Source organism: Thalassophryne amazonica, chromosome 23, assembly GCF_902500255.1.
Source record: "Thalassophryne amazonica chromosome 23, fThaAma1.1, whole genome shotgun sequence".
In the NCBI taxonomy this organism is placed as follows: domain Eukaryota; kingdom Metazoa; phylum Chordata; class Actinopteri; order Batrachoidiformes; family Batrachoididae; genus Thalassophryne; species Thalassophryne amazonica.
The window spans coordinates 35,810,400-35,831,788 of NC_047125.1; the positions used below are offsets into that span (position 1 = coordinate 35,810,400).

At 43.9% G+C, this 21,389-nt stretch overlaps 1 protein-coding gene across 1 annotated transcript in view; it reads left to right on the forward strand.

Annotated features, from left to right (window-relative positions):
• The window catches only part of LOC117504787, a 78,185-nt gene extending 68,295 nt beyond the window's left edge, over window positions 1-9,890 (forward strand). The window contains exons 6-8 of the mRNA XM_034164284.1: window positions 9,000-9,127; window positions 9,353-9,429; window positions 9,504-9,890. Of these exons, the coding sequence (XP_034020175.1) occupies window positions 9,000-9,127; window positions 9,353-9,429; window positions 9,504-9,890 (592 nt within the window). The remainder of the gene's footprint in view (window positions 1-8,999; window positions 9,128-9,352; window positions 9,430-9,503) is intronic.
• Window positions 9,891-21,389: the final 11,499 nt, after the last annotated feature.

The following is a 21,389-nucleotide window of genomic DNA, read 5'->3' on the forward strand; positions in this document are numbered from 1 at the left end:
GTGTGAATCGCCTTGAGATGATTTCATCGTGAATTGGCGCTATATAATTTAGTACATTTGAAATTTGGCTGATCAACTTTATGCCTCTGTAGTTACTGCAGCTCTGCATATCACCCTTGTTCTTGAAAATAGGAACCAGCACACTTCCTCTCCACAAGTCGGGCGTCCTTTCACTTTCTAAGATTTTATTAAACAGTCTGGTTAGAAACTCTTCTGCCATTTCTCCTAGACTGTAGAATGTCATCTGGACCAACTGCCTTTCCAGTCTTCATCCTTTTCATAGCTGCCCCACTTCATCCTTAAGCCTCTTTCACATTGGCGTATTCGTAGAGCTGCGTATTGCGGCATTGTGTTTCATTTAATACTCCCGAAATGCGCGCATACTCAGCCTTTTTCCGTGTTCATAGATTTGCTTGCAGGTGCGTGTGTTCGCTTTTTAATGTGCACACAGTTGCATGTAGCTCTTGCCGCTATTTAAAACCAGTTCCCTCCTGTCGGCTGTGCAGAACACATCACTGCACTTGGAAAAGAGTGGACTGTACAATGAGGGTTTTACAGTTTCATTCCTGCCACGTATGTAGCCAAAGCTGCTATTTTCTGCCTCTGTGGAAGTGCGCTCTGTTCTCTACTGCACGGTGTGGTGCACGTCAGAAACAGTCATTTAACATTATTATTAGTATTTTGTGTTGGTGGATCATTTCATTGTGTCCAGATGCTGCTGAGTCTGACTGTGGTAAAGGCTGCTGTTAATGAAGCGCTGTGGCTCGTTAAACTTTTAAACCTCCGGTTGCTGCGCTGATCACGTCCGCTGATTTGATCAGACCTGATCGATCAGGGCATCTGATGAGCGCACCAACATGCAGCCTGAGGTTTTTATTTTAAAGTCACAGCACTTATTGTTTTATCAGACACAGAGAGAGCGAGAGCGCACGACCTACTGTTTCTGGATTTCTGAGTTGAGGTTCGATTCCCTGTTCTGAGCACACACACATCCATCAGTTACAGCTGTAAGCACATACAGGCGCTGTGGGCTGTGTGATCATGATCTCAGTTGATTCCTCTGATTCACGCACTTTTTGGTTGTGTACAGGAGCGCCATGTTGCACAGACTTGCATGCAGTAATGCTGTGCTGTGCAGACCTGCTTAAAACTGTGTCCAGTGCTCTACGCCAAACAAAATTAAACATGTTTAATTTCTTCCATCCCTAAATTCTTCCATCCTATGCGCGTAGCCCTCACGTACTGCTGCATAGGGAGCAAAAACTCGACGTAGAACTGCTAAAAGTAGCAGAGAGCTGCTCAACTCGGCGTAGACGATACGCCACAATAAGCAGCTCTATGAATACGCCAGTGTGAAAGAGGCTTTACTCATCTCTTGCACTTAAGTTGTCTCTTGCACATTTACTCTCTCCACATCATGCTGCCTTTCCTCTCTCATTTTCTTTTTATCAGCTCCTCAAAATATTCCCTCCACCTTCTCAACACACACTCCCGCCTTGTCAGCACATTACCATCTGCATCTTTTACCACCCTAACCTGCTGTGCATCCTTTCTAGCTCTGTCCCTTTGTTCACCAGTCGGTACAAGTCCTTTTTGTCCTTCTTTTGCTATTCAACTTGTACAGCTTGCAATATGCTTGGGTTCAATCTCCACCACCTCATCTAACGCACTCCAGAAATCTTCTTTCCTCCCTCATCTCACAACATAACCTGTGGGGCATATGCACTGATGACATTCATCATCGCCCCTTCAATTTCCAACTTCACTCGCTTAACCTCTACTTTTCCGTTAAAATGACCCCAACACCATTTCTTTTCCTATCCTCACTACGATACAACAACTTAAAACACCCCCTATGCTCCTGCTCTTACTTCCCTTCCACTTGGTCTCTTGCATACACAGTGTCTACCTTTCTCCTTGCATCATATCAGCCAGCTCTCGCCCTTTACCAGTGATACTGTCAACATTCAAAGTCCTGACTCTCACTTCACCTTCTAGTTTTCCTCTTCTTCCACTGTATGTGGACATGTTTTCCTCCTCCTCCTCTTCTTCTTACACTCTGCAGTAGGCTAATTTCTGCCGCCTGTTGGCAACGGCACCGCTGGCAGTCAAAGCGTATAAATTTAAAATACATTTAAAAATAAAAGTCATTGATAAGTGACCAAAATGATTAATTGCTCAATAAAAGTTATTTGATATCTTTTGTTTACTTTCACATTAAAGGTCCAAACAGAATTTCTTCTCAACCTATATATGTCACAGCTGTTTCACGCTTTGTGCTGTTTAAATGTTTATCCACCAGGCAAATAGTGACTCATCGGCACGTACGAGGTGCTTCATTTGTTGTCCTCAAAGGCCCAAACTTTTCCTGAAGTAAATAGTAAGATCATTTTTGGTCACGCTGCCGCATTGTTTTGATGAAGCCACCGTGTGAACCAGCATCCTACATACCACAGATGATGGGCAGGAATGGTGACATCATTGCACAGCGTGTGAAACACACACACACACACACAGTGAGTTTTATTCAAGCAGATGAACCGGTTGGCCTTCATCCTGTTGGCAAAATGAATCAGCTCATCAAACAGACGGAGACGTGAGAGTCCACAGACTCCGACAGTCCAATCAGTTAGTCGGCTGCTAATAGCTGGTCTCAGTCTAACGTTAATGAATAAACCCGTGTGTTGCGCATGTGATGTGTGTGTGTGCGTGACCAAGTGTCGCCAACCGAATGGTCCCCCTAAAAATTGGTCTGCCCTGCCTTCACTGTGCATGCATCATTTCAGAGCCCAAGCATAGTCTTCTCTAAGCATCAGCTGCGATCCACCGATTATCACCTTGTTTTCTGCTTCAAACTGCCTCCAGTGATCTCTCTCTCAGCGACCGATAACTGAAGCTTTTGTACAACAACCATTTCCACGTAAATTCAGCATTATTTCATAATAACAACTTTCACAACTCCATTTTCAAGGTCCTGCAGCTGGATAAAATAATGAGGTTTGACAGGAAGGGATTAAAGAATGATAGGAAGAGAAAAATGTGAAGCGGGAAAAGAACATGAACGTTCAAAAGACGTGAAGGAGAAGGCCCTGAGGAATCCAATGATGGAGAGAAGAAAAGACGAGAAATTTGTTGCAGGCAGAACAGAAGAAAGAGGGAAAGAAAGTTCGACCACATTACACCCATTTTGGCGTCGCTTCACTGGCTTCCTGTCCCAGTGAGATCAGATTTTAAGGTTCTGCTACTAACCTATAAAATTATTCATGGACTGGACCTCCCTACCTAGTTTACTTGATTAAACCTTACGTACCGGGCCGGGCTTTGTGTTCTCAGGGTGCAGGACCACTTTGTGTCCCTAAGGTGAGTACAACCCCTGGCAATAATTATGGAATCACCGGCCTTGGAGGATGCTCATTCAGTTGTTTAATTTTGTAGAAAAAAAGCAGATCACAGACATGACACAAAAACTAAAGTCATTTCAAATGGCAACTTTCTGGCTTTAAGAAACACTATAAGAAATCAGGAAAAAAAATGTGGCAGTCAGTAACAGTTACTTTTTTAGACCAAGCAGAGGGAAAAAAAATATGGAATCACTCAATTCTGAGGAATAAATTATGGAATCACCCTGTAAATTTTCATCCCCAAAACTAGTGATCACACCTTGGAGAGCTGTTGCACCAAGTGGACTGACATGAATCATGGCTCCAACACGAGAGATGTCAATTGAAACAAAGGAGAGGATTATCCAAACTCTTAAAAGAGGGTAAATCATCATGCAATGTTGCAAAAGATGTTGGTTGTTCACAGTCAGCTGTGTCTAAACTCTGGACCAAATACAAACAACATGGGAAGGTTGTTAAAGGCAACATACTGGTAGACCCAGGCAGACCTCAAAGCGTCAAGACAGAAAACTTAAAGCATATGTCTCAAAAATCGAAAATGCACAACAAAACGAATGAATGAATGGAGGAAACTGTAGTCGTCTGTGACCGAACTGTAAGAAACTGCCTAAAGGAAATGGGATTTACATACAGAAAAGCTAAACGAAAGCCATCATTAACACCTAAACAGAAAAAACAAGGTTACAATGGGCTAAGGAAAAGCAATCGTGGACTGTGGATGACTGGATGAAAGTCATATTCAGTGATGAATCTCGAATCTGCATTGGGCAGGTGATGATGCTGGAAACTTTTGTTGGTGCCGTTCCAATGAGATTTATAAAGATGACTGCCTGAAGAGAACATGTAAATTTCCACAGTCATTGATGATATGGGGCTGCATGTCAGGTAAAGGCACTGGGGAGATGGCTGTCATTACATCATCAATAATGCACAAGTTTACGTTGATATTTGGACACTTTTCTTATCCCATCAATTTGAAAGGATGTTTGGGATGATGAAATCATTTTTCAAGATGATAATGCATCTTGCCATAGAGCAAAAACTGTGAAAACATTCCTTTGCAAAAGACACATAGGATCAATGTCATGGCCTGCAAATAGTCCGGATCTTAATCCAATTGAAAATCTTTGGTGGAAGTTGAAGAAAATGGTCCATGACAAGGCTCCAACCTGCAAAGCTGATCTGGCAACAGCAATCAGAGAAGTTGGAGCCAGATTGATGAAGAGTACTGTTTGTCACTCATTAAGTCCATGCCTCAGAGACTGCAAGCTGTTATAAAAGCCACAGGTGGCTGTCAACAAAATACTAGGATGTGTTGGAGCGTCACTAGTGATGTGTTGGAGCGTACTCCATGACCAGTAAAACATCAAGGACCGTGACGTCGCCCGGTATGGCGGAGCCGGGGTCCCACCCTGGAGCCAGGCCTGGGGTTGGGGCTCGTGAGCGAGCGGCCTGGTGGTTGGGCCTTAGCCATGGGGCCCGGCCGTGCTCAGCCCGAAAGAGTGACGTGGGCCCGCCCTCCTGTGGGTTCACCACCTGCAGAGGGGGCCATGGGGTCGGGTTGCAGAGAGGATTGGGTGGCGGTCGAGGGCGGGTGGCCCGGCGCCCGGTCCATGCTCACAGCCCCTGGCTGTTGGGATATGGAATGTCACCTCGCTGGGGGGGAAGGAGCCTGAGCTTGTGCGGGAGGTTGAGAGATACCGACTAGAGATAGTCGGGCTCACTCCACGCACAGCTTGGGCTCTGGTACACAACTCCTTGAGAGGGGCTGACGCTTCATTTTTCTGGCATCGCCCACGAGGAGAGGCGGAGAGCTGGGGTCGCATTGCTTATTGCTCCCCAGCTCAGTCGCCAAGTGTTGGAGTTTACTCCGGTGAACGAGAGGGTCGCGTCCCTACACCTTCGGGTCGGGGACAGGTCTCTCACCGGTGTCTCGGCCTACGGACCGAGCAGCAGTGCAGAGTACCCGACCTTCCTGGAGTCCCTGGGAGGGGTACTAGATAGTGCTCCGACTGGGGACTCCATTGTTTCTCCTGTGGGATTTCAACACCCCACGTGGGCGGCGACCAGTGAGACCTGGAGGTGGGGTGATCGGGAAGCACGGCCTCCCCGATCTGAACCCGAGTGGTGTTCAGTTGTTGGACTTCTGTGCTAGTCACAGTTTGTATATCACGAACACCATGTTCGAGCACAAGGGTGTCCATAAGTGCACGTGGCACCAGGACACCCTGAGCCGGAGGTCGATGATCGACTTTGTAGTCGTATCATCTGACCTTCGGCCACGTGTCTCGGACACTCGAGTGAAGAGAGCGGCAGAGCTGTCGACTGATCACACCTGGTGGTGAGTTGGATCCGCTGGGAGGTAGGAAGCCGGTAAGACCTGGCAGGCCCAAACGTATCGTGAGGGTCTGCTGGGAACGACTGGCGGAAACCCTCTGTCAGCGAGGTCTTCAACTCCCACCTCCGGGAGAGCTTCTCCCAGATCCCGGGGGAGGTTGGAGACATGGAGTCCGAGTGGACCATGTTCTCCACCTCCATTGTCGATGCGGCTGCTCGTAGCTGTGGTCGCAAGGTCTCTGGTGCCTGTGCGGCGGCAATCTCCGAACCCGGTGGTGGACACCGGAAGTAAGGGATGCCATCAAGCTGAAGGAGTCCTACTTATCTTTGTTGGTAGGTGGGACCCCAGAGGCAGCTGACAGGTACCGGCAGGCCAAGCGTGCCGCAGCCCGTGCGGTCGCAGAGGCAAAAACTCGGGTCTGGGAGGAGTTTGGGGAGGCTATGGAGGAGGACTATCGGTCAGCCTCGAAGAGATTCTGGCAAACCGTCCGACGCCTCGGGAGGCAGAAGCAGCTCTCCACCCGCACTGTTTACGGTGCGGGTGGGGAGCTGTTGACCGTGACTGGGGATGTTGTCGGGCGGTGGAAGGAGTACTTCGAGGATCCTCAATCCCATCATCACGTCTTCCGAAGAGGAAGCAGAGACTGGGGACTCGGAGGCGGACTCATCCATTACCCAGGCCGAAGTCACCGAGGTGGTTAGAAAGCTCCTCGGTGGCAAGGCTCCTGGGGTGGATGTCTTGGCTGACACGCCTCTGCAACATTGCGTGGCGATCGGGGACAGTGCCTCTGGATTGGCAGACCGGGGTGGTGGTCCCTCTGTTTAAGAAGGGGGCCCGGAGGGTGTGTTCCAACTATAGGGGGTTCACACTCCTCAGCCTCCCCGGTAAGGTCTATTCCAGAGTACTGGAGAAGAGAATTCGACCGATGGTTAAACCTTGGATTTAGGAGGAGCAGTGTGGTTTTCGTCCTGGTCGCGGCACACTGGACCAGCTATACACGCTCCATCGGGTGCTCGAGGGTTCATGGGAGTTCGCCCAACCAGTCCACGTGTTTTGTGGATCTGGAGAAGGCGTTCGACCGTGTCCCTCGGGGCACCCTGTGGGGGTGTCCGGGAGTACAGGGTCCGGGGCCCTTTGCTAAGGGCTATCCGGTCCCTGTACGACCGCAGCAGGAGCTTGGTTCGCATTGCCGGTAGTAAGTCAAACCTGTTTCCATTGCACGTTGGCATCCGCCAGGGCTGCCCTGTGTCACCGGTTCTATTCATTATTTTTATGGACAGAATTTCTAGGCGCAGCCAGGGTGTAGAGGGGGTCTTGTTTGGGAACCACAGAATCTCGTCTCTGCTGTTTGCGGACGATGTGGTTCTGTTGGCTTCGTCAAATCAGGACCTTCAGCGTGCACTGGGGCGGTTTGCAGCCGAGTGTGAAGCGTCCGGGATGAAAATCAGCACCTCCAAATCCGAGGCCATGGTTCTCGACCGGAAAAAGGTGCTTTGCCCTCTTCAGGTCAGTGGAGTGGCCTTGCCTCAAGTGGAGGAGTTTAAGTATCTCGGGGTCTTGTTCACGAGTGAGGGACAGATGGAGCTGAGATCGATAGACGGATCGGTGCAGCATCTGCAGTGATGCGGTCGCTGTATCGGACCGTCGTGGTGAAGAGAGAGCTGAGTAGCGGGGCAAAGCTCTCGATTTACCGATCGATCTACGTTCCGATCCTCACCTATTGTCATGAGATTTGGCTCATGACCGAAAGAACGAGATCGCGAGTACAAGCGGCTGAGATGAGTTTCTTCCTCAGGGTGGCTGGGCGCTCCCTTAGAGATAGGGTGAGGAGCTCGGTCACTCGGGAGGAGCTCGGAGTCGAGCCGCTGCTCCTCCACGTTGAAAGGAGTCAGTTGAGGTGGCTCGGGCATCTTTTCCGGATGCCCCCTGGACGCCCGCTGGAGAGGTGTTCCGGGCACGTCCCACTGGGAGTAGGCCCCGGGGAAGACCCAGGACACGCTAGAGGGATTACATCTCTCGGCTGGCTTGGGAACGCCTTGGGGTTCCCCCGGAGGAGCTGTAGGAGGTGTGTGTGGATCGGGAGGTCTGGGCAGCTTTGCTTGAGCTGCTGCCCCCGCGACCCGACTCCGGATAAAGCGGAAGAAAATGGATGGATGGATGGATGTGTTGGAGCGTTCTTTGGTTTTTCATGATTCCATCATTTATTCCTCAGAATTGAGTGACTCCATATTTTTCCCTCTGCTTGGTGTAAAAAAGTAACCGTTACTGACTGCCACAATTATTTTTCCTGATTTCTTATAGTGTTTCTTAAAGCCAGAAAGTTGCCATTTGAAATGACTTTAGTTTTGTGTCATGTCTGTGATCTGCTTTTTTTCTACAAAATTAAAGAACTGAATGAACATCCTCTGAGGCCGGTGATTCCATCATTTTTGCCAGGGGTTGTAAGAAGTCTGCGGGTCACAGAGCTCTTATCGTGCCCCTGTTCTGTGGAATGATCTCCCTGCATCAATAAAACAGTCAGATTCTGTGGAATTTTCAAGTCCAGACTTAAAACGCACTTATTTTCCCTTTCATATGGCTAGCATACTGGTACAGTTTTGTTTTATGCTTTTAATCATATGCTTTTTACTAGTAATTGGAGCGGGCTGTGGCGTCAACTTGATCTAAATTCTGGGTCTTTTAGTGAAGTTTAGGGCTAGTGGCCGGTGATCACCTTAGTATTTCTCTGTTTTTCTTGTTGATTAATGCTGACAAATTATACAGTATTTTTTGTCTTACTGATGCCTGATTCTGTTTTTTTCTCTCTGTTTAAGGTGCAGCTCCATCCAGAGATGGGAGTTGTATTCGTGTTGGTGATCCTCCTGTCCTGTGCACCAATAGCATTTCTTGTATATTCGTCCGTGAATTGTTCTGTGAATTGTTCTATAATTTATGTTTGTATCATGACCCAAGCAGAGGGTCACCCCTTTGAGTCTGGTCTGCTTGAGGTTTCTTCCTCAGAGGGAGTTTTTCCTTACCACTATTACTCTGGGAGTTGGTAAGGTTAGACCTTACCTGTGTGACGCGCTTTGAGGCAACTCTGTTGTGATTTGGTGCTATATAAATGAAAATAAATTGAAATTGCAGAGGGCAGAGCTGAGGAGATGGAGTTAAATCTGAAAGAGGAAGTGGGAAGGAGAGTTTATTTGTTGAATTCTGATTCATGTATTTTAATGTTTTGATTGTCAGTCTGATCTTGCTCTCTGATTGGCTACCTCCAGGCAGGGTGGGTGGAGCCGAGTCATGGCAGGCGCGTCCGTGAAGGTGGCGGTGCGGGTTCGCCCGTTCAACTCCAGAGAAATCAGCCGTAACGCCAAGTGTGTGATCCAGATGCAGGGCAACACCACGTGTAAGCCACACTGACCTTTGACCTCTCGTACCAACACATTACCGCCTGACGGGAAGCCCCTCCCCTAAACACACACATGCATGAGCTGAATGTGTGCTCGCTGTTACCTCATTTTTACAGGTTAAGCTGTGAGGAGTCTCGGACGTGTCCTTTTACTTCCTCTTTGTGCATGTGGTCATGTAACTTCCCAGCATGCCTTTGTGACCTGGGTGTCTGTTTCTGCAGGTATCACCAACCCCAAACAGTCCAAAGATGGAGCAAAGAACTTCACCTTTGACCACTCGTACTGGTCGCACACCATGGTAATCTCACACACACCCATACCCAATGATGATGGTGGCAGGGGTGATCCGTGCTAACCATTGTGTGTCTGCAGGCGGACGACCCAAACTTTTCATCCCAGAAACAGGTTTATAAAGACATCGGAGAGGAAATGCTGCTGCACGCCTTTGAAGGTAAACATGCTCCTAATGTGACAACAAAAACATGCTGGTTGTTAGCAACCACACTGCAAAAAAACATGCTTAACAAGACAGATTCTGATATTAACGTTAATTGTGCTAATCAGCGTACACTAATAATACTGATGCTCATCATGAAAAAGATGCTACTGCTAACACAGTGCTCATGTTTTCATGATCACGCTACAGCTGCTAATTTTGAAGATGCTGCTTTTTGCAATGATGCAAGTTGTAACAATAATATTGTAAATGCCAATTTCAAACATGACCATACTGTTTATTATGCTTTATTATATAATTGATTCTCATGATAAGGCCATAGATGTTAATTTTGAACATGACATTTTGTTTATCATGCTAACTTAATTTTTCTTTTTTTTTTTTTTTTTTCCCCAATTTATTTTCATTTATATAGCACTAAATCACAACAGAGTTGCCTCAAGGTGCTTCACACAAGTAAGGTCTAAGGCCGGGTTCACACGGCAGGATAATTAGGCCGATATCGGACCTGATCTTCCCCTTACGACAGTGTTAAGGACGCCCCAACAATCGTGATGACGCTAAAGATAATCTCATCAGATATTCCTCCCTTGTGATGTGATAAGAGCGCTCTGATCTGCTTGGAAGGACGTCAGGAGCGCTCCGATCGCAAATCGGGGATATTCAACACGTTGGATTTTTTTGGCCCGATATCGTAGTGTGTGTTGTATCCTCCGACCACAAACATGCACGCAGCCTGCTGAATATGACGTGCAGCCAATAAAGCGAGGTGACGGACGTACAGAGCAGAAAATAAAATCAAAACAGCTGTTCTGACTTACCAAAAAGTCCGGTGTCGCACTGTCTCCACTCCTTTAAAGAACACCTTTTCTTTTTCTATTGTTTTTTCCCTCTGTTTTAAATAGTCCACAAAGTACCCGTTTGTTTACTCTGAAGTCACGTTTAATCTCGAGAGATTTTGCAAGATTTCCTGTCTGAGCTGTAAATGTTCATGTGTGAAATCTGTTTGTGTGTGGTGGTGTTGTCCTCACTGTGTGGCTGAACACCACACACTGTACCACCAAACCTGTTAGATTCACAATTTTTATCGTCACGTGTGTGGTCTCTCAGGTTTTGGAAACCTAAAGATAATTTTAAAATCCTGTCATGTGAACCAGGCTTAACCTTACTAACCCCCAGAGCAACAGTGGTAAGGAAAAACTCCCTCTGAGGAAGAAACCTCAAGCAGACCAGACTCAAAGGGGTGACCCTCTGTTTGGGCCATGATACAGACATAAATTACAGAACAATTCACAAAACAAATATACAAGGAATGCTGTTGGTGCACAGGACAGGAGGGTCTCCAGCACAAATACCACACCCATCTCTGGATGGAGCTGCACCTTAAACAGATAGTGCAGGAGCTAGGTGACATTTATTCAACATAAAAGGTGTGGAAGGTCTGTAGTATCAGAAATGCTTATGAGGCTAAATTTTGCCAGGAAATGCAATTCTTGTTTTGCAACTGGTGGGTGTGGCTAGGGGCCACACCCAAAGTACCCCCAAAATGGGGGTGCAGACTTCATTCCAATGCCAGTTGATGCAGGTGCATTTACTGAATGGAAAAATCCAACTTAAGATTTTTTTGGTGGAAGCACTAATTAAGAACACAATCAGTGCTAATTAGAGTTTTATTTAACATGAAAGGTGCACAGTTGAAACAAGCTTCATTACATAGTGTCACATTTCAGTAGTTAGAAAAATAAACTTAAGAAGAAAAGTGATGGTGGAAAGACCCCTTAAGAAGGACCACCCCCCCACCCCCAAAAAATGGATTTATTCAACATGCGAAGTGTAATGAAGTTTGTTTCACTGTGCACCTTTCATGTTAAATAAAACTCTAATTAGCACTGATTAATTGTGTTCTTAATTAGTGCTTCCACCAAAAAAAATCTTAAGTTGGATTTTTTTCATTCAGTAAATACACCTGCATCAACTGGCATTGGAATGAAGTCTGCACCTCTCATGTTAAATAAACCCATTTTGGGGGGGTAATTTGGGTGTGGCCCCTAGCCTGGCACAGTTTAGCCTGATGAGCATTTTTGATAATACAGATCTTCTGCACCTTTTATGTTGAAAATGTCACCTAGCTCCAGCACTAAGAGAAAAAACAGAATGAGGCATCAGAAAGACAAGAAATATTGTATAATTTGTCAGCATTAAACAACAAGAAAAACAGGAAATACTAAGGTGATCGCATATCTGTAAATAAGCTGGTTTGAGCTTGATTAGGAAAAATTAGAAAATTTGATTATATTAGAAAATTAGAAAAATGTGACGCAAAGACATCATTATGAAATCAGGAATTCAACCAGCAAACTGATGCCTCAAATATCCCACACTATGTTCACGAAGTTACATCTGACACTATGGTGATGATGGGTGTTTTTTTTTGGGGGGGGGTGGATACTAGAGTGCCTTAATTGAGAGAGTGGCCTTAACTCAGAACATGGCGCCATTTTGGTTCCAACTGTGCTGAACTACTGAATGAACCTTTGTTTTCAACATTTTTAAATTTAATTTAACCACATACAGCAACACATCCAGGCATAGGTGCTATCCAAATAAATATAAAATGGTTAAGCTGTCAAATTTACAGTTTATGATGATTTATTTATCTAATTTAAAGCCTGATTTATGCAGCTGCAGCTCTGTAACTCTGTGTCATGCAATGACGTGCGTGACGTTTTAAAGTTCTCCATCTCTGGATTTTGCTTTATTCTGGATTAATTTGACCCTCAACAAGTTTTTCATTCTACAATCATCACCTCCAAATCAAAGGTAAGATGAACATTTTCATCTTTTCCGACTCCGTGTTGTAAATGTGCGAACTTTTCTGATCCATTGATCAGCGTGCGCACTGTAAAAACTATTAAAATATGAGAGGAAAGAGTGAAAGCAGCAAAGTGTCAAATCACAGCCTTTTGTGCTGTCTGATTTAACAGGTGCATGTCAGGCTGCGGATCTGAGTCTGAACACGGTGTGGAAAAAATAAATGGTCAGGCTTTTATCACAGAAATGACTCTGGCCCACATGCGAGGGGTTTAATGGAAATACATTGTGATCGGATGGGACATTTTATCCGAGGGAGATGTGCATAGCAAGGCGGTGCAATACAACCCTGGCAATAATTATGGAATCACCGGCCTCGGAGGATGTTCATTCAGTTGTTTAATTTTGTAGAAAAACAGCAGATCACAGACATGACACAAAACTAAAGTCATTTCAAATGGCAACTTTCTGGCTTTAAGAAACACTATAAGAAATCAAGAAAAAAAGATTGTGGCAGTCAGTAACGGTTACTTTTTTAGACCAAGCAGAGGAAAAAAATATGGAATCACTCAATTCTGAGGAAAAAATTATGGAATCACCCTGTAAATTTTCATCCCCAAAACTAACACCTGCATCATATCAGATCTGCTCGTTAGTCTGCATCTAAAAAGGAGTGAACACACCTTGGAGAGCTGTTGCACCAAGTGGACTGACATGAATCATGGCTCCAACACGAGAGATGTCAATTAAAACAAAGGAGAGGATTATCAAACTCTTAAGAGGGTAAATCATCACGCAATGTTGCAAAAGATGTTGGTTGTTCACAGTCAGCTGTGTCTAAACTGATGACCAAATACAAACAACATGGGAAGGTTGTTAAAGGCAAACATACTGGTAGACCAAGGAAGACATCAAAGCGTCAAGACAGAAAACTTAAAGCAATATGTCTCAAAAATCGAAAAATGTACAACAAAACAAATGAGGAACGAATGGGAGGAAACTGGAGTCACGTCTGTGACTGAACTGTAAGAAACCGCCTAAAGGAAATGGGATTTACATACAGAAAAGCTAAACGAAAGCCATCATTAACACCTAAACAGAAAAAAACAAGGTTACAATGGGCTAAGGAAAAGCAATCGTGGACTGTGGATGACTGGATGAAAGTCATATTCAGTGATGAATCTCGAATCTGCATTGGGCAAGGTGATGATGCTGGAACTTTTGTTTGGTGCCGTTCCAATGAGAATTATAAAGATGACTGCCTGAAGAGAACATGTAAATTTCCACAGTCATTGATGATATGGGGCTGCATGTCAGGTAAAGACAATGGGGAGATGGCTGTCATTACATCATCAATAAATGCACAAGTTTATGTTGATTTTGGACAATTGAAAGGATGTTTGGGGATGATGAAATCATTTTTCAAGATGATAATGCATCTTGCCATAGAGCAAAAACTGCAAAAACATTCCTTGCAAAAAGACACATAGGGTCAATGTCAATGAGCAGATCTGATTTGATGCAGGTGTTAGTTTGGGGGATGAAAATTTACAGGGTGATTCCATAATTTTTCCTCTGCTTGGTCTATAAAAGTAACCGTTATTGACTGCTACAATCTTTTTTTCTTGATTTCTTATAGTGTTTCTTACAGCCAGAAAGTTGCCATTTGAAATTACTTTAGTTTTGTGTCATGTCTGTGATCTGCTTTTTTCTACAAAATTAAACAACAATGAACATCCTCTGAGGCCGGTGATTCCATAATTTTTGCCAGGGGTTGTAGCATCCGCCTTGTGTGGCGGGATGCTATTTTAGATTATAAGCATGCACTACTGGCCACGAAGCGGACCTATTACTCTGATTTGATCAGTAAAAACAAACAACTCAAAGTTTTTGTTTGACACAGTCGCATTTCTTATTCACGGGCAGCCACCTGTTAGTCATTCTCCCTTTTCAGCACAGGATTTCTTGGATTATTTGAGAAGAAAATAGAAGATATTAGGCTGAGCATATCTCAGCACGCCTCGGCCCAGCCATTAAAACCTGCTATGGAGGTGGGCGCTACCATTGAGGTGTTACCTAGATTGACAGAATTTAATAGTATTTCATTGGGCGTGCTGATGAAACTTGTGGCGTCTACAAAAAGCACAACCTGTTTATTTGATCCCATACCAACAAAATTGTTTAAGGACCTGTGGTCCACTCTTGGGCCGTCTGTGCTTGAAATTATTAATCTGTCATTAACCTCTGGATCTGTTCCGAAATGTTTTAAATCAGCAGTGATTAAACCTTTACTTAAGAAATCTAATCTTGACCCTAGTGTATTGAAAAATTACAGGCCGAAATCTATCATTCTGTTCCATAATTTTAGAAAAGGTGGTTTCACAGCAGCTCATAGACCACCTCACTGAGAATGATCTTTTTGAGCTGCTGCAGTCTGCTTTTACGAAATATCACTCCACAGAGACAGCACTCACTAAAGTTGTGAATGATCTTCTGTGGGTTGTTAGATCTCAGTGCTGCGTTTGATATTGTGGATCATCATATTTTGCTCAGTAGGTTGGAGAATTTTTTTGGGATTACTGGAAGTGCCCTTGCCTGGTTGACGTCATATCTGTCCAGTCGTTCTCAATGTGTCTTCTATAATGGCACTACCTCTGACCTTGCTGACATGAGATTTGGGGTTCCACACGGATCTGTTTTAGGCCCCTTGCTTTTCTCCCTGTATGTGGCCCCCCTTGGGCATATATTGCGGACTTTTGGGATTGCCTTTCATTGTTATGCTGATGATACTCAGTTGTACATGCCGATAACTGCGGGAAATCTCACTCCCATAAAATCCCTGGAGGACTGTCTTCTATCAGTGAGAAGTTGGATGTCTAGTAACTTCCTACTTTGATAAGACTGAAATGATGGTTCTTGATCCAGCTAGACATCGGCATCAGTTTGACCAGCTGGCGCTCGGCTGGGTTCCTGTGTCATAACATCATACGGACAAAATGAGGAACCTTGGGGTAATTTTTGATCCCACGTTGTCTTTTGACCTCCACATCAGGGATGTTACTAGGACTGCTTTTTTCCATCTGAGAAATATAGCGAGGATCCGCCCCATCCTGTCCATGGCTGATGCTGAGACCCTGATTCATGCTTTTGTTTCTTCTAGACTAGTATTGTAATGTTCTATTTTCAGGGTTACCACAGTCCAGCATTAGGGGTCTTCAGCTGGTTCAGAATGCTGCTGCCAGACTTCTGACATGTAGCAGAAGGTCTAAACATATCACACCCATTTTGGCATCTTTGCACTGGCTCCCTGTCTCTGTGAGAGCAGATTTTAAGGTTTTGTTATTGATTTATAAGGTTGTTCATGGACTGGCGCCATCTTATCTGGCTGATCTGGTGGAACCCTACGTGCCAGCCCAGGCTTTGCGGTCGCAGGATGCAGGACTTCTCTGTGTTCCCAGGGTGAAGAAGTAGTCAGCAGGTCAAAGAGCCTTTTCGTATCGTGCACCCACCCTGTGGAACAGTCTTCCTGTGACCGTGAGGCAGTCAGTCTGTGGACATTTTTAAGTCAAGACTCAAAACCTATTTTTCTCTTTTATGGATAGTTTTTATTTTTATTTGTTTTATTCTTTTACTTCTGTTTTATTTATGTATTTGAATTTTTATTCATTTTTAATTATTTATTCAATTTTATGTTGATTTTATGTAAGGCGCCTTGAGACGGCTTTTGCTGTGATTTGGCACATTATAAGCTAATTAAATCCGATGTGAGTGAAAAATCCGTTGTACAAAATCCGTTATATACGATGTTTATTACGTGGAAAACAATACAAAAACTATGGGACTTTTTTTGTCCAGTGACTGTGAATATGGTTTATATGGTGACGGTTTAGGTTAGTTTTACTGTACATGGGACTGAACAATAAATTTACTTCTCAAAGCTTTGGCGATGAAGTCTCTTCCATCCCACATGGTTGACTTTATTTTTCCATATTTTCTTCTCTTTGACTGTGAAGGGAATATTTACATCTTGAAATCCTTGTTGTGTCTATTTGTGCCTCCTAATGCACAACAACCCGTCATTTTCAGTGAATAAATAAATAAAATAGCTGGCTTGACATGCAGACACATTAACAGCCAGCACTATTTTGGTTGGCACCATGTCACCATGTTCATGGTGATGCTAGTGGTGATAATTTTGACACTGATGCTAACAGTGTTTGCTGTCGCTGCTTGTTAGGGTTAACCCTAACCCTAAATGTTGGGGAGTCATGATTTTGACATCGGGGTTGCTGGTTCAATCCCAGATTGGACTGTTAAACCTGAGTGGTGACGGATTATGACGGGGTGCCCTTTAGCAAGGCCTTTAATCCCCAACCTGAATAAATGATGATGTTTGAAACTGTCAGTTGATTTTTTTTTTTTTAATCTGATTTTCACCAAAAGTAAACTTCTCCAATGAATAAACTGTCGAGATCTTGCTGCATATTTCAGCAGCTTTTGTCGCCATCTACAGGATTAAAGTTCTCCGCCACTACGATGGATTTCCATCAGTTGGGTTGCCAAAGGGTAGGTGTCCTGCTGATGCTGGACGCAAGATATAAAATTTACCACATTCAAAACGCTCAGAAGTACATTTTTAGAATAATGTCTCTGTTTTACTTTTGTTTTTTTCCCCCTGGCAGCAAGTCCCTCTGTCTGTCCCCAGAGCTGCAATACCTCCATTTGTGGATGGATTTCCATCAAAATGTGTTTCTATGTTCCCTTTATTTCATCATACAAAATCGCAGGGTCCTCCCCAGACAGTGGAATAACGAGCCGCGCTGCTGACTGGCGTCATCTCGTGATGCTTTCGTGCAAGACTTGGTGGGAATCTGACCGCGCGCAAACCCATCGGGGATCGTTAAGAAATGATTTGAACCATCGACATCAATAGTCTTTTTGCTTAACGATTCCCTTATCAGTCCTTCAGAGTGGCCGTTGTTTTGGAGGGTGTTTGTTGGGAAAATGTTCATTTCTCTACGTTGATTGCAGACCCTGCAGCGGGTCTGTAATCAACTGCTTCTGACACGACACCGCTTTGAAACGTGAACCAATGAAGCAATGCTTCGATCAATGCTCGTTGGTCCTTTGATTTGCTGCTCTTCAGAAGCAGAAAGTCCCCTTCTTAACCCCTCTCAAAGCTATTAAAATATGTGATTCACTTTTGTGTGAATTAAAGTCACTAACTGGGACTCTTGTCTTCTTGTAGTCAAGAAACGAGAATCATCCTCTGTTCCGTTGGCACAGCTCCAAATGCTGTGCGACTCTCTACCGAGACAGAGTCCGGTCAGAATTAATAACTTCAAAACGAATTGTCGCTTTAAATAAAATGACACCTCTTTCCAAATGTTGTAAAACAGACAATAAACTACAATCGACTAAAATATTTTTTTTCCTCCCCAAAATGAGACATCCTGCATTCTTTATTAATTACATCCTGACGTGCAGCACAGCTACAAGAGCTCAGCTCAGACGTATGGAAAGACATTCATGCCAGTAATGTCTGAAAGGAAATGCTTTTGACAAAAACTAGATTTAGTTTATTTCTGTCTATGTCCAGAGATCAAGAGACCATGTAGAGTTTATTTGACCCTCTGATGTCGACACTGTTGTATACGACAGCTAAGACCAAGCTTTACTAAATTATAAATAACTTTTTAATGATATGAGATAGAAACTTACTTTTTTTTTTTGCGAAACGTTAACGGCTTTAAGAAACACTAGAAATCCAGAAAAAGATTGTGGCAGTCAGTAACGGTTACTTTTTTAGACCAAGCAGAGGGAAAAAAAAATATGGAATCACTCAATTCTGAGGAAAAATTATGGAATCACCCTGTAAATTTTCATCCCCAAAACTAACACCTGCATCAAATCAGATCTGCTCGTTAGTCTGCATCTAAAAAGCTGATCTGGCAACAGCAATCAGAGAAAGTTGGAGCCAGATTGATGAAGAGTACTGTTTGTCACTCATTAAGTCCATGCCTCAGAGACTGCAAGCTGTTAGAAAAGCCAGAGGTGGTGCAACAAAATACTAGTGATGTGTTGGAACGTTCTTTTGTTTTTCATGATTCCATTTTTTCCTCAGAATTGAGTGATTCCATATTTTTTTCCTCTGCTTGGTCTAAAAAAGTAACCATTACTGACTGCCACAATCTTTTTATCTTGATTTCTTATAGTGTTTCTTAAAGCCAGAAAGTTGCCATTTGAAATGACTTTAGTTTTGTGTCATGTCTGTGATCTGCTTTTTTTCTAAAAATTAAACAACTGAATGAACATCCTCCGAGGCTGGTGATTCCATAATTTTTGTCAGGGGTTGTAATTGTCATTTCTTCTACAATTGTACATGTCAGATCAGTTTTTGTGTACAGAGCAATACCTCTGCCTTTTTTTATCTTCTATTTACAAAATATAGTTCATATCCCTCCATTTGAACATCAGCCATGAGGTCATTTTTAAGCCAAGATTCTGTGATTGCAACAATGCTGAATCTATTTTGCCTGGTTCTGCTGGAGGTGTCTTCCTGTTAAAAGGGAGTTTTTCCTTCCCACTGTGGCCAAGTGCTTGCTCATAGGGGGTCGTTTTGACCGTTGGGGTTTTTCATAATTATTGTATGGCCTTGCCTTGCAATGTGGAGCGCCTTGGGGCAACTGTTTGTTGTGATTTGGCGCTATATAAGAAAAAAGTTGATTGATTTTTAAACTGGTTTAAATAATCTTTTATTTTTCACATTTTATAGTACAAGCTTCGAATGTTTATATGTATGAGTGACAGGGTATCTTCAGTAAGTTTTTCACTATTTAACTGTTTTTCCATATAATACTCACAACCAGTTGTAGTCAAGTCAAATATACTTTCATCAATATTGGTGTCTATGTCATATTTTATCCTCTGTTTCTATGTTTGATCTTTTTTTTGTTGGTCAAATTACCAACTGACGTCATATTTGTCTATTCAGATCTGTACTTTGTAAGGTCCTCCATGTCTCTGATTTGTATACCCTTTGTTCCTTCTTTCACTCTAATCCAAACCCTACAGTTCCAGACCCATGTAGCAACAATGTGTTTCTGTTTTTTTAATAGTCTTGCTTCCCTGGCAATATCTGCATTTTTTTTTTCGTTAGATGCTCATTATATATACATTTGTTCCTTTCAGATTCTTTGCCTGTCTTAATAATTCATTTTTGTATTTTCTGCTTGTAAATCGTATTATTATATTTGGTAGTTTATTTTTACTGTCTTTGGATGGAATTGTGTGACAGTCTGATATAGTGTCTTGATGTATGACAACACCTTTTTAATATAAAAATTTTTTAACTTGCTGTTCTAGTGTTTGTAGTTCTTCAGGTGGTGCACTCCCCACTGGCTCCACCAGAATCCACCACCCTTGTGTACGACCGATGTTTTGTTTCCAAACCAGTTATTATAACATCGTCTTTTCTAGACTATTGTTCAAGTTCATCCACCCGTTGCTCAAGTTTCTTAATAATCTTGTCATTTTCTTTAACAAGATTTTGGAGCTCCTTGATCTCCTTAATCAATTTGTCTAAATTGGACATGTCTTTCGAAGTACGGTTTAATGAGGTCTTTATCTCCTCCATGTCTTCCTCCAGTTTCTCTGTCTTCCTAGGTGGTGCCATATTAACTCATGTAGTCCAGTACAGGCCACTATTAATTATAAAACAGTTCCCACTCATAGTCTCCACCACCTCCACCACCACAAATCCGGTCGCCGCAGACCGACCTTCCCCGATGTTAATCCCGGATATAGCCGCCACCAGTCCAGCATTCACTCTGCGAGGTTACAAATACCTTACCACACATGATGTATTTTTTCATGAGGACTTGAATCCTCATGAAAAAATACATAAGAATGCCAACGGACAAAAGTCGGTTCTTTCTGGATTTCAATGGATGCTCCGGATACACACACACACAGAGGCCACGCCCCTTGTATTATATAGAAAAATGGATGAGAACAAAAGTTAAGGCAGTGTGCCAGCTAGTGGCCATCAACAGTAGTGTCAAAGCATTTAAAGTGCAACCACAAGTGATGGAGTACTTGAAATGTCACAATGAAAGGAACCTTGTCAAAACAGTAATGACTATAAATCAAGGGCAGAGTTCTGACCTTTTCACCATTGAAGGGTCTGACAGAGACCAAGGCTCCAGCCTGAAACTGGCAAGAACTTTAATCAAACAGGCCAATAAGCCACGTTGGGCTAATCGGGCACCAGGTGATTTTAATCTTTTTGCCCTGTTTGATTAAAGGTTTCTTAATCTGAGTGCCTTTTTTTGTTGTTTTCCTGGTGACACCCACTACAAACGAGTATCTGTGGGAAGTTTTACAGGATTGAAGTCTTCCAGCAGCATTGTTGTAGTAGTAGTATCTTAATTCAGTTTTTGTTTGGACTTTCTAAAACTACTGTGTCGAGCTGACACGTATAAATGGGCTGAAGCAAAGCAGATGTAGATTTGTTATATTTAGTCGAATTTTAAAAACTGGCTGATTTCTTTGTGTTTGACGGTGTGTTCGAACATAAACGCGGTCAGAGTGAGACCTCTTGTCTCTGTCCCTCTCTCGGTCAGTGGAGGAATGGGGCGTGGCGTAGCGTGGCTCGTGCTCCGCGACTCTGTCCTCTGATTGTTCGACGGGCTTCGGGATCCTCCGTCCCGGGCACGCGCTCGTGTTCACACGCACACACCCGGGCGCGGCCAGGCCACCGGCCGTCCTCGGTCTCTTTGCCCCCTCCCCTTTTTTACTTTTATGACTTTCTTTTTGCTACTTTTCCCCGAAGCGAACTTTCAAAGGGGCTTGAAGCCGTTTCAGCCCCCGAGCCGGAGCGGCGAATAGCGAGTAGGACGGGGATTCAGCTCGCGGCCCGCAGCGCCTCGAACTTTGCTTCACTTCGGCTAAATGCGGCTACTTTAACAGACGGTACCGTCAAAACCGGT